The 11,261-nt window shown below is 41.4% G+C and overlaps 1 protein-coding gene across 2 annotated transcripts in view; it reads right to left on the reverse strand.

The window, feature by feature from the left end:
• Positions 1–2,567, reverse strand: part of STAM (signal transducing adaptor molecule) — a 32,825-nt gene extending 30,258 nt beyond the window's left edge. The window contains exon 1 of one of the 2 annotated variants that reach the window (XM_059466235.1): positions 2,407–2,567. In XM_059466235.1, coding sequence (XP_059322218.1) covers positions 2,407–2,446 — 40 coding nt within the window. In that variant the 5' untranslated portion in view covers positions 2,447–2,567. Of the gene's footprint in view, positions 1–2,037; positions 2,091–2,406 lie in introns of those variants that run through there. The other variant, XM_059466242.1, reaches the window with a different exon arrangement.
• Positions 2,568–11,261: the final 8,694 nt, after the last annotated feature.

The following is an 11,261-nucleotide window of genomic DNA, read 5'->3' on the forward strand; positions in this document are numbered from 1 at the left end:
CAGCATACTAACAGGATTAGCCAAATGTTGCTAGCTGGCCAGACAAACTGAAAAATTTGTCCTGAATGTATGACACACTTATGCTCATCAAAATGATGGAAAACAATTTAGTTCCAGATATGTTCCCTGCAATCCATTATCCTAAATCATTCCAAGATAATTTCCAACTACTCCACAGTGCTGATCAGCTGTTCAGTACACAAGAATGCACAGCTATTGCAATACTATCAACTACACCAATGTCCAAATTCATATGAAATTAAGACTAGCTGCTGACTGCCTTTCTGCTTCAGGAATCTGATTTAAAAAGACAACTTTCTTGCTGGTTAAGAACAAAAGCAGAGCACTCAACTTTCACTCACAGGAAACAAATTAAAAATAGCACTATGTCTTGACAACTTTTGGAAGTTTCCTGAGAACATGACAGCTTACTCTACAGCTGATGCTGTCTTATGAAGCCTGCCAAAAAATTCATCCAGATAATAGCAAATTCCCAAAGGACCCCAGAAAAGAAGAGCCCAGGGACACTTTCCGGGAGACTTCATCATTCCCATCTCCCTGGCACAAATCCAGTTAAGTGATGGATAAAGGCAGCAGGCTCCTGAAAGTAGGCTGTCACCAACTGGACAACCTGCTGCTCCTTCAGTCTCCCTCAGGACACCATGAAAGGGGCCAAAAGAAAGAGGCTGTCTACCCATGAAAATCAGCTCATTGCCCATTCTCTGCTTTTCCTAGAAGGATTTGGTACTGAGTGGTTATTTCTATCTCCTAATACAGTTTACAGAATAACAGTGAATTTTGAAAATTCTTCACTGTTGATCATATTAGGCAAGCACAGTAGGTAGGGGATTGGCATCCTCTGCACCTGGAAAAGAGCAAGTGAGCCACTGAAGCGACTGATGGGTGCTACTGCCCTGCCTTGAGACTGGCAGTGCTGAGGAGCACATCCAGTGAGCTGAGCTCCAGAGACCCCTTCAAGCAGTCTGAGCTCCCCTGCCAGCCAGAGGCAATAGGAGGAAAAAAAGTGAACACCCACCAGAACCTGAGCCTATCACTTTTTAATCTTATTAGTTCAAATAATTCTCTAATAGTCCATGGAAAACTGGCAAGCAGTACAATCTCTTCCTCACTTTCAGCTGCCAAATTACACTAGAAGATAGCAGAACAACTAAGAAGAATTATTTACTGCTTTCCAAAATAAGCCAGTCAAGTTTGCTACCAACAAAATCGTTAATTGGAGCACAGTCTTCAGCTTAAAAGTTCAAAATTAGAAGACCAAGCTATGCTTATTTTTGATGCAATAAACTAAGAATTGCTGATAACATACATGTAGACTTTATGTCTCAGTACTTTGTTTGGGCACTAATCTTTTCTCCTGAAAGGTTACACACTTTTCAAACGGTTTTGACTTGGTATTTCTTTGAAGAGCTGGAAGAATTGAATCGGAGCCTAAACGTCAGAAGTCTGATAAACATTTAGAAACAATGTATCTGTAGTTGAAAGTTAAAGCCAGTTTAACACTATCAAAGAAATGAGTTTCAAGAGACTTATACAATGTTGCACTTCTGTAGGACAATAACCAAGGGGTGTACTTATCCACGCAGGAGAAAAGGTCCCTTTATATTACGAGATTCCCTAGACAAAGCCTTTATGGCTCAAAGCAAAAGAGATGTCAGCAGCAGGTCAAAACCAAACCATATTACACAATCTCAAATAAAACACACAAAACTAATTATTAACTATCTATATGTTATTTTATCTTCAGTTTCGACACATGAGCATTAAGTACAATTTTTGTCAAGTAAAAGCAAGATATTTCCTCTCCATCTAGTCTGGCCTTGGAACAAGCAAGGTGGGGAAAACACCTGAGCTCAGCACGTCAAGCTTTACTTTAAAGGAAAAGAGAAAGCTCCCACAGGAATCCCCTTTAGAGAACTAAACACAAAACGCTTTAATGATTTTCTCATGCCTGTCTGTGGAGCAACTGTAGACGGTGCTTTTTACTGTTCACTCTTTCAAAAACACTCCAGCGCGGACCTTTCGCACTACTTGTTTTGCTGTGCTGCAGCGTTTCTCGTGCTGAGCAGGCTGGCCCGTCCCCCAGGAGCATCCCCGCGCTCAGCCCCGCGGCCCGCAAGGCCACAGGGCCCCGGCGCCGTCCCCGGCCGGCCCCCGCCGGGACGCGGCCCCAGCCCGGCCCGGCCCGGCCCGGCCCGGCCCGGCCGCTCCCGCCGCACCGCGCCCGCCGCCGCTGCTCCCGCTGCCCGGCCGGGCGCCAGCGAGCCCAGCGCAGGGCCGGGACAGCGGGCCGGCCGCCCGCGGGGGATGGAGCCAGAGCGGCTCGGAGGGCCGGCCGGCCGCCCGCGGGATTACCTCGGGGGAGGCCGGGCCGCGGGAGCCACTCACCCACATCCTGGTCGAAGGGGTTGGTGGCGAAAAGCGGCATGGCGGGGCGGGGGGCGGCCGCCCCTCCCGGCGGCGCGGCGGCGGCGAGAGAGAGAGAGCAGCCCTCGGTGGTGGTGGCGGCGGCTCCTCCTCCCGCCCCGGGCAGCACCGCCGCCACCTCCTCCCAGGGCCGGGCGCCGCCTCCCGCGCAGCACGCCGGGAACCGGGGCTGGGCCCGCCGCCTCCCGCGGGGCCCGGCAGCGACGCCCGGGCCCAGTAGTGACATCGGGCCTGGCAGCCACACACGGGCCCAGTAGTGACACCCGGGCCCGGCAGCGACACCCGGGCCCAGCAGTGACACCCGGGCCCGGCAGCGACACCCGGGCCCGGCCCGCTCACCACCCCAGTCCGGCACGGCTGCCCTAGGCGAAGGTTTATATTGTTTAGTTATATGTAGCTCTGTCCTCCCCCCTGCTCGGGAGGCTGGTTTTGTATCCAGCCACATCTGCTTTCTATGGAGGATTTTTGGAGCTTCTCTATACGTTGGTCTGACTGAATCTTTTCATTGGTAATGCCGTGTTGTTTGTGACATGGTTAGCCTGACGGCGAAGGGCAGGCTGGTGGTTATGCCAGCATCCCTCAGAGCATCGCTCGGGAGCCTGACCCGTTCTCTGCGGTCACATCCCATGGAGAGCAGCTGCTATCAGCTGGTCACAGGGCCTGGAATATCCCGTGGCCTCTGCTTGCCTATCTTGGTGCTCCATTTTTGTAAGCCTCTGTTGCTGGCTTCAGTGGGGTGTGTCGCACGTTAACAAAATGACTCATAGGATAAGACACGTTCTGCCTATTCTTGCTGTCACATAAAACTCCAAGTCATTAACCTTAAGGCCTTTTAGTACTGTTCGATTACTCTGAACTAGTTAGACTGCAAATTAAGTAAAACTAGGCTCATGTATACACTTGGGGAAAGAGTCAGACACAGAGTAATAGGGGCATATCACAGGCGTGCAAACAAGAAATGAAAAAGCTGTTTGGAGGGCAGAAACACTAGAATCAATCAATAGCACTAACCATGCTCAATAATGAATGTGATTGCGTGCATTAGGCAGACTTCTGACACATCAAATGAAAACTGCACACCAAGCCTCTTCCCGCAAGGATTTACAGTCACTGGGTACTTTGTTATTTTACTGGGTTTTTTTCTCAGACCTCTAGTTCTGTTTCTTTACCTATCCACAGAAACTGTTTTCAGCAGCTAATGCAGGTCAGCACTGATCTACTGTGTAGAACTGGCTGCTTGTAAGGAATTGCATGTTTTCTTTGGATTCTACCTCAATTCAATGACTAGATATCCTCAGAGGGTGCTTTACCTCCTCCCCATTCATCATCCTCCATTATGTTCACAAAAGACATATGGCAGATGCTCTTTGAGCCTGTTTTATCCCCTCCTTTCTCATCCCGTCTTTCTAATGGGTTCAAAACTAGTTGTAGGAAACCTTTCAAAACAAGCAGAGCTTTTATTCAGTAGTTCTGCAGGAAGAGCTAACAAAACATTCATGGAGAACTGGGGTTTTAGACTGCCTTCAGCCTAAAAGCATTCCAACCCAACTTTCCTTCCCAGTACCCTACTCAACATTTTGTAAAAAGGCAGTCTTTACCAGGAAGCATCTCAAGAGTCTGTAATCATGGCTCATATTTTGATTCCGTAATGATTTTTTTACTGTAGACATAGTGTGAAATCTTTCCAAAACTTGTATTGCATTGTATCTCTTTTCCCTGTCTCATAGCGCTATCATTTTTCCATGGTAAGCAATGGGTGGTAGGTAAAGCCCTCTCCCAGGAAGTATGGGGTTTGCCCTCTCAGACATAAATGGCTATAGACACCAGCTTTTCCACCTTATGTGTGAGTAGTATAATGAATATGCTATTAAAAACAGGTGTGTTAATCTATATGCTATTAATAAACAGGTGTGAACTACATCTTTACTGGATGTAATTCAAAATGCTTGTATTATTTCCTACTGCTGCCCAAGTTAGCTATCTAAAAGTAAGGCGTACAGATCAAAGGTTCAGTCTCAAATTGCATCTAATTTTGGGGGATCTACAGCTGAAAGAGGATGTCGCAACACTGCCCTGTGCCCACAACTATGTGCTGCCACCACATTTCTTGTATTAGATTTGGAATTTGATCCATTTCATTTGTGGTTGCACAATCAGCTGATCCAGCTGAAAACTACCTCACTGCAGAGAAGTTCCCTGTTGGATCATGTCACACCTCTGACTCACCTTGGAATTAGATCAGGCATGTGAAGAGGTGGGAAGGCATGGCTGGGGACAGTACCGCAGCGCTCTGGGTCAGGAAAAACAGGCATGTCCAGGGGATTATTCATCTGTTCTATTTTGGACCTCATTCTGAAGATGGCCTCTGCAACAGTGACTCTGTTGATTTCACAGATGAGTCTATCTCAACAACAGTTCTCTGACTTAGGGCTTGTCTCTAGACAGCCTTATAGCAAGTTTTAGTAGGGTGGAGTTTTTTTAAAATATGTGCTACTTTTGTCTGAAGTAATGATGACTGGTGCAGACATTTCGTTTTTCTTTGGACACTTCTCTTTTTATATTCAATAAGTCCAAGTGCCGAGTATTGCACTTCGGCCATAATAATCCCCTGTACCGATACAAGCTGGGGATGGAGTGGCTGGATAGTGCCCAGGTGGAAAGGGACCTGGGGGTGCTGGTTGACAGTCGATTGAATATGAGCCAGCAATGTGCCCAGGTAGCCAAGAGGGCCAATGCCATCCTGGCCAGTATCAGAAATGGTATGGCCAGCAGGAACAGAGAGGTCATTCTTCCCCTGTACTCGGCACTGGTGAGGCCTCACTTGGAGTACTGTATCCAGTTCTGGGCCCCTCACTTTAAGAGGGACGTTGAGTTACTTGAGCGTGTCCAGAGGAGAGCAACGAAACTAATAAGGGGCTTGGAACACAAGCCATATGAAGAGCGACTGAGGGAGCTGGGGTTGTTCAGCCTGGAGAAAAGGAGACTAAGGGGTGACCTCATCACTCTCTACAACTTCCTGAAGGGTGGCTGTAGTGAGCGGGGGGTCGGCCTCTTTCTCCGGGCGACAACGGATAGAACAAGAGGACACAGTCTCAAGTTGCGTCAAGCTAGATGTAAGTTAGAAGTAAGAAGGAAATACTTCACAGAAAGAGTGGTCAGAAACTGGAATCATTTACCCAGTGAGGTGGTAGAGGCATCATCCCTTGAAGAATTTAAAAAAAGACTGGATGTGGCACTTGCTGCCATGATCTAGCTGAACAGTTAGAACATCGGCTGGACTAGATGATCTTATAGGTCTCTTCCAGTCTTGAAAATTCTGTGATTCTGTGATTCTGTGTGATATAGTACTGTTGTTCAGATACAGCTGAGAGATCACAGAATGCCTTAGGTTAGAGGTAATCCAGTTCCAATCCCCCTACCACAGGCAGGGACACCTTCCACTACACCAGGCTAGTCATACCCCTGTTCAGTCTTTGAACCACTGGCAGGTTTGGGGCACCCACAACTTCTCTGGGCGACATGTTCCAGAGCCTCACCACCCTGACAGTAAATAATTTCTTCCCAATATCTCATCTAAATCCACCCTGTTTCACTTTAAAGCATTACTCCTTGTCTTATTGCTCTGTCTCTACAATGTCCATGTTAAAAAGTCCCTCTCCACCTTTCTTTCAGAAGGTTGCAATGAGGTCTCCCAGAGCCTTCTCCTTCCAGTCTGCACAGCCCCAACTCTCCCAGCCCATCTCCATAGCAGAGCTGCTCCAGCCCTCTGATAATATTCATGGCCTCCTCTGCACTCACTCCAGCAGGTCCACATCCTTCTTGTGTTGGGGTATCCAGAGCTGAGTCCAGTACTCCAGGTGGAGTGTCATAAAGGCAGGTATTCAGTTAATTTCCAGCATAACACACTTCCTGGATTTTAGATGTGACATACGTCTAAATTTGATTGTTTTATTTATGTTGTTTGTTTATATAATTTATTACTTATTTCTTAAATTATGACAAGAGTTTATCCATATGAAGGTAAGTTCTGGATTCTGATGATATACAATTATTCATTTCTCTATCGTCTTCAGTAGGAAAGGATACCTAAGAGGAGCAACTTGTAAATAACAATCTGCTGGCAAAGTTCTAATATTCTTTACCATCACTCAATTGACATTCATCTGCATTAGACAAGCATTTTCTTAAAAGAAGACAGTGCCATTGTAGCCATGGGGGCCCACTGCAGCTCCAGTTTGCTGGGGTAGTATTTTATTTGTCATGCCCATTTATTTTAGCATATCTTAGTTTTGTAGCTGCTGCATTGTGAAAATAAGGAAAAAGTCAGGCCAGTACACTTCTAGCAAGGAGACAGATATGAAGAACAATGATTGTCTCACAAATAAGTCCCATTGACCTTTATTTTAACTGCATTTTCATTATAGTCCACTGTGTACATTGCTTTTGGAACTGGAAGCTGTGAAGAAAGGATAATCAAAGGAAAACAGAAAGGCTCAGAATAGAGCAAGTGCCAGCCGTCCATTTAATCACAGCTTTTGTCTTTGACAGGGCAAGTACAAAATGTTTTGGATGGCATACAAGATGCTGTACTGCATAATGATATGGGGATATGACAAAGACAAAATGTCTCCTAGTTACAGGGCACATGTAAATGCTTTAGCTACCGGACCACAGTGATTTACTTCCCATCTATAATCTTATTGTGTATATTCTAATATTTTGCAAGTGTCCAAGCAGCATGGCTTACAGTATTCTTATCTATTTCATTATGTATAGAGAAAATATATGGAACACATCAATACAGTAAGTCTGGTGTCTGCTGTTAGGAAATCAGGCTAATATTATTTAATTGTCCCTTAATATTTATGAAGTATGCAAGTAGGATTATATGAAGCATATAACTGGAATTCCTTCAAACCCATGTAATCTTAGAACTAGGCAAAGATTCTACTAATAAATTTCATAAAATAGTTCATTTTGCCCTGGCCACATTAAAAATTGTGATGTGCAACCTTCTAGTTAACATTTGCACACAGATGCCAGAAACGAGGGTTTATATCTTCTTCAGTCTCTCTGAATTCAAAGCAGTAATTCCAAAGAAACTCACATGAAATAATACTTCACGTATTTACACTGAAGTTTTGTTAAATTAATTTGAATAACAAGTTCACTGAAGTCAAACACAAAAATGTGTCTATGCTATTCCTTGAGTACTCTTATGGTAATGTGTTGTGAGATACCTCTGAAAGGCAGATAACCTGTGAGGTGCTGGCTGCTGGGATCTCTGGGTGCCTGGGCTTCCCGGGGGATGCTGGCCAGAGCATCACTCTGTGCCAGCTTCCTGACACTGCTCTAGGGAACCACTTGTCCTAGTGCTTTTTTTGGCACAAACACCTGTTCTCAGTGTGGCCAAACTGACTACACCCAGTATGGTCACTTTTTCATGCTGATAACTCAGACCAGTTTTCAACCAATGATGAGGTTTAAATTAATCTTTTTGTTCTTTGCCACTCTTTGAAAAAAGAAATAGAAATACTTCTACTGACCACAACAGGCATCAGATTGGAACATGACTCACTTGATAAAGAGCCCTTTTTAACTCAAGCTTGAAATAAAACTGAATAACAAGCTAAGATTCTGCCTGCTCTGAAACTAATAATGGAAGTGGTCTCCTCTATAGAGATTGTAGTTCTCACACAAGCAAGCTACCATTGAAATATACAGAAAATCAGAAGGAATTTTTAGTATTATTTTGTGAAACCCTGTGAAAAAATTGCCTGATATCTGTTGGGCAAGGTAGAAAAGCTTCTTTAGAGGAAGAATATTACTTTTATTGCATAATATAGAAAAGGGATTTAAGAATATGTTTATGCTACCAGGTAATTTCCAAAGTGTATTTATATTTTACTCACAGGAACTGTACAATTGAAGTTAATAGTACTAATTTCAGTTTTAATCATTATATGTATATATATACACAAACAAAATTAGAATATTAATGTGTAGTTAGTTTCTTGATACAGCCAGTGTGCAAAGATTCCAACTGCGCAGATCACATCATATCTAAAATATCCTATAAAGAAAAGAATTGTTTTACATTGTTTAATTAGTCTGTTATAGCAAAAAGTACACTGAGTTTGCATAAATCAAAAACTCAGATTAACCAAACTCAAATGACTAGGATAGCCATCTCACTTTAACATCTGTTTGTTCTTCAGCACTGCAGTTTTTGTTCCTGGAGAGGATTAAATAGAGTACACAAGGGCATCCCAGATTTAATATGCTTTTCAGAACATTTAATAAGCCAGTAGGTTTCAGATATGTAAAATCAATAACTTCCATACAAAAAAATTTAAACGTTCACACCAAAATTTTTGTATTTTTATAACAGAAGTATACAAAATTCTGTTTACTTGCTTTTATCCTTGAATATCTCATTGAGTCCTACATACCAAAACCTAGAATAGTGTACAAGTAGAGTAGGATGTATAAACTCTGTTGTCTAAACACATTGTTCTTGCAGTGTGTTGGGAACCTTAACTGAAGACAGGGCAGAAGGACAAGCAGAATCGAAGCTGTTAAGATTTTTAACAAATTCCTCTTGCCAGGATTTTAAGTTACTGTCTAACATTTAACTAGTCTGAAGTATAAAGGTAAATCTGCAGGGTTCATATCAAGTAGTTCTTGAAGCATTCAGTAGTAGATGAGTTTTCCCTGTGATAGTGGAGCTGCTAAGTCATTATAATTTTTTCAGAGCACTACAATTTTTCATTCCATAGAAGTGTTTCCATATTGAATACGTACATTTTGTAACAAAACCCCCAGAACACTGTAGAACACTTCATTAGAAAATAATCTCATATAAGCTTCACTTTGTATTTCTGGAAATAGATTGGAAGTAAGAATTGTATAAGGTTTATTCAGCTCTATAAGGTTTTGAGTATCTGTGTGTGCAATAGGAATCTAGAAGTAAAATATATATTGGGAATATATATCATGAAGAAGACCAAGAAAACCACTTATTTTTGTAGTAACAGTATAGCAGTGTTGATGATTTGGAGCTATACTAAATAAAGGTAAACTTCCAGGGAAGGTTGAGAATAAATATGAAACACAATGATGCTCTCACCTACAACATGAAAGACCTTGAGCTGACTGTCTTGAAATTTATTGGAAAGGTTAGTGTTTGAATAACAACAAAGTTCACCTTAATTGATAAACTGGTCATAACTGATTTTAAAAGCTGATTTAGATAGTGCAATTAGTATATAAGCTTATTCACATCTATTGATTAAATTTCTGTCTGTAAAGAAAATCTATCTTATTAATAATTTTGAGATTTTTGGGGATCCAAAGGTGCTAGCTGAAGTTGAAATATTAGATGAAATAATTTTGCTATTATGAAAACATTATTTCTAATTAAGTAAAGATACTGTACCTAATGCTTTGAAAATAGCTGACACTTTATCAAATTTAAATAAAGGATTCAGAAAATACAGACTAGTAACCACAAATATATAGATTATAATTGGCAGATATCATGATTTAAAGAATAACAGTAGGAAACTTATGAAAAAGAAATTACATTTCAACTAATGTATTGAAATTCCTGGAACATGCAATTATAAAAAAAGATTTGTAAAAAAAAAAGGGATTAACACAACAAATATGCTTTGAAAATGCTGCTGAAAAAATGTCACACAGGAACTACCCAGGATATGAAGTAGTTACAGATTAAGGAATAAAATATCTCCATGGGTTAAAACATGGGAAGTAGAAATGAGCAACTTTATTACAGCAAAATTACAGCAGTGGGGTCTTTATGAAAGTTCTGTGATATGTTTTGTGCTTAATGCTTTAATAAATGTTTGGGAAACAGCCAAATGGGAATGACAAATCTTGCAAATGGAACAAAAAGTTTCATTTACTTCAGTCCAAGAAAAGATTATGGGGATATTCAGAAAGTTTTCATCAACTGGGTGAATGAGTGGTGTGATAGCAATAGAAACTGTAAGCTTAATAAATAGTAACCACAATATTAGAGCAAACACATTGAGACACTTATCCTCACCACTGAGTTCTGAATTGAGTAAATTAACTGAAGACAAACCCAGTCATCATAACAGATAATGTGTGCACCCAAAATCAATAAATCTGAGCAAATAAATAGGGGAAGGAAAGTAATACAGAATTCTGATGAGAATTAGACAAACTGCTTATCAAATTTCAAAAGATTCTGATCAAAAGCATGGAAAACATCCAAGAAGGAACTTAAAAATGGAAATTTTTTACTTCAGAAAGAAAATAGGATTTGTTCCCTCAAATCTGCTGTGGAAAAACCTCAAAAGAAACATAGCAAAGGACAGCTAAAAGTAGTAAAAAAACACTCTAACTGATATTAAAAATTGGAAATGAATCATGCTTTTCTCCATGTATCATAATTTAAGAAAGTCTTCATCAGTTAATGAATTAATAAATTGACAAAATCAAATGAGAAAAAAACCACCTTACTCATAACATGTGGTTAATTTTTGATGCCTCTTTCCACACTACATTGTTAATGCCAAAAAGTTAGAATGGTTTGAAGAAAGAGGAATTCAAGTGGAGAAAATGTGTAAGTAAGATAGCAGGAATATCCAGAATTAAAATAATAAATATTGAAAATATTTTTGAAAACTAAAGTTTAAACCAACTTATAGCTGTCACATTGAGATGACATGTAGGCTCAGATTAACCTGTATTGGCAAAAACTTCTGAGTTGGGTCATTCAATCCTGGGTGTAAATTTTTTGTCTTGGTTTTTTAACTACAGGGTTC

Source organism: Ammospiza nelsoni, chromosome 1 (genome assembly GCF_027579445.1).
Source record: "Ammospiza nelsoni isolate bAmmNel1 chromosome 1, bAmmNel1.pri, whole genome shotgun sequence".
Taxonomy (NCBI): domain Eukaryota; kingdom Metazoa; phylum Chordata; class Aves; order Passeriformes; family Passerellidae; genus Ammospiza; species Ammospiza nelsoni.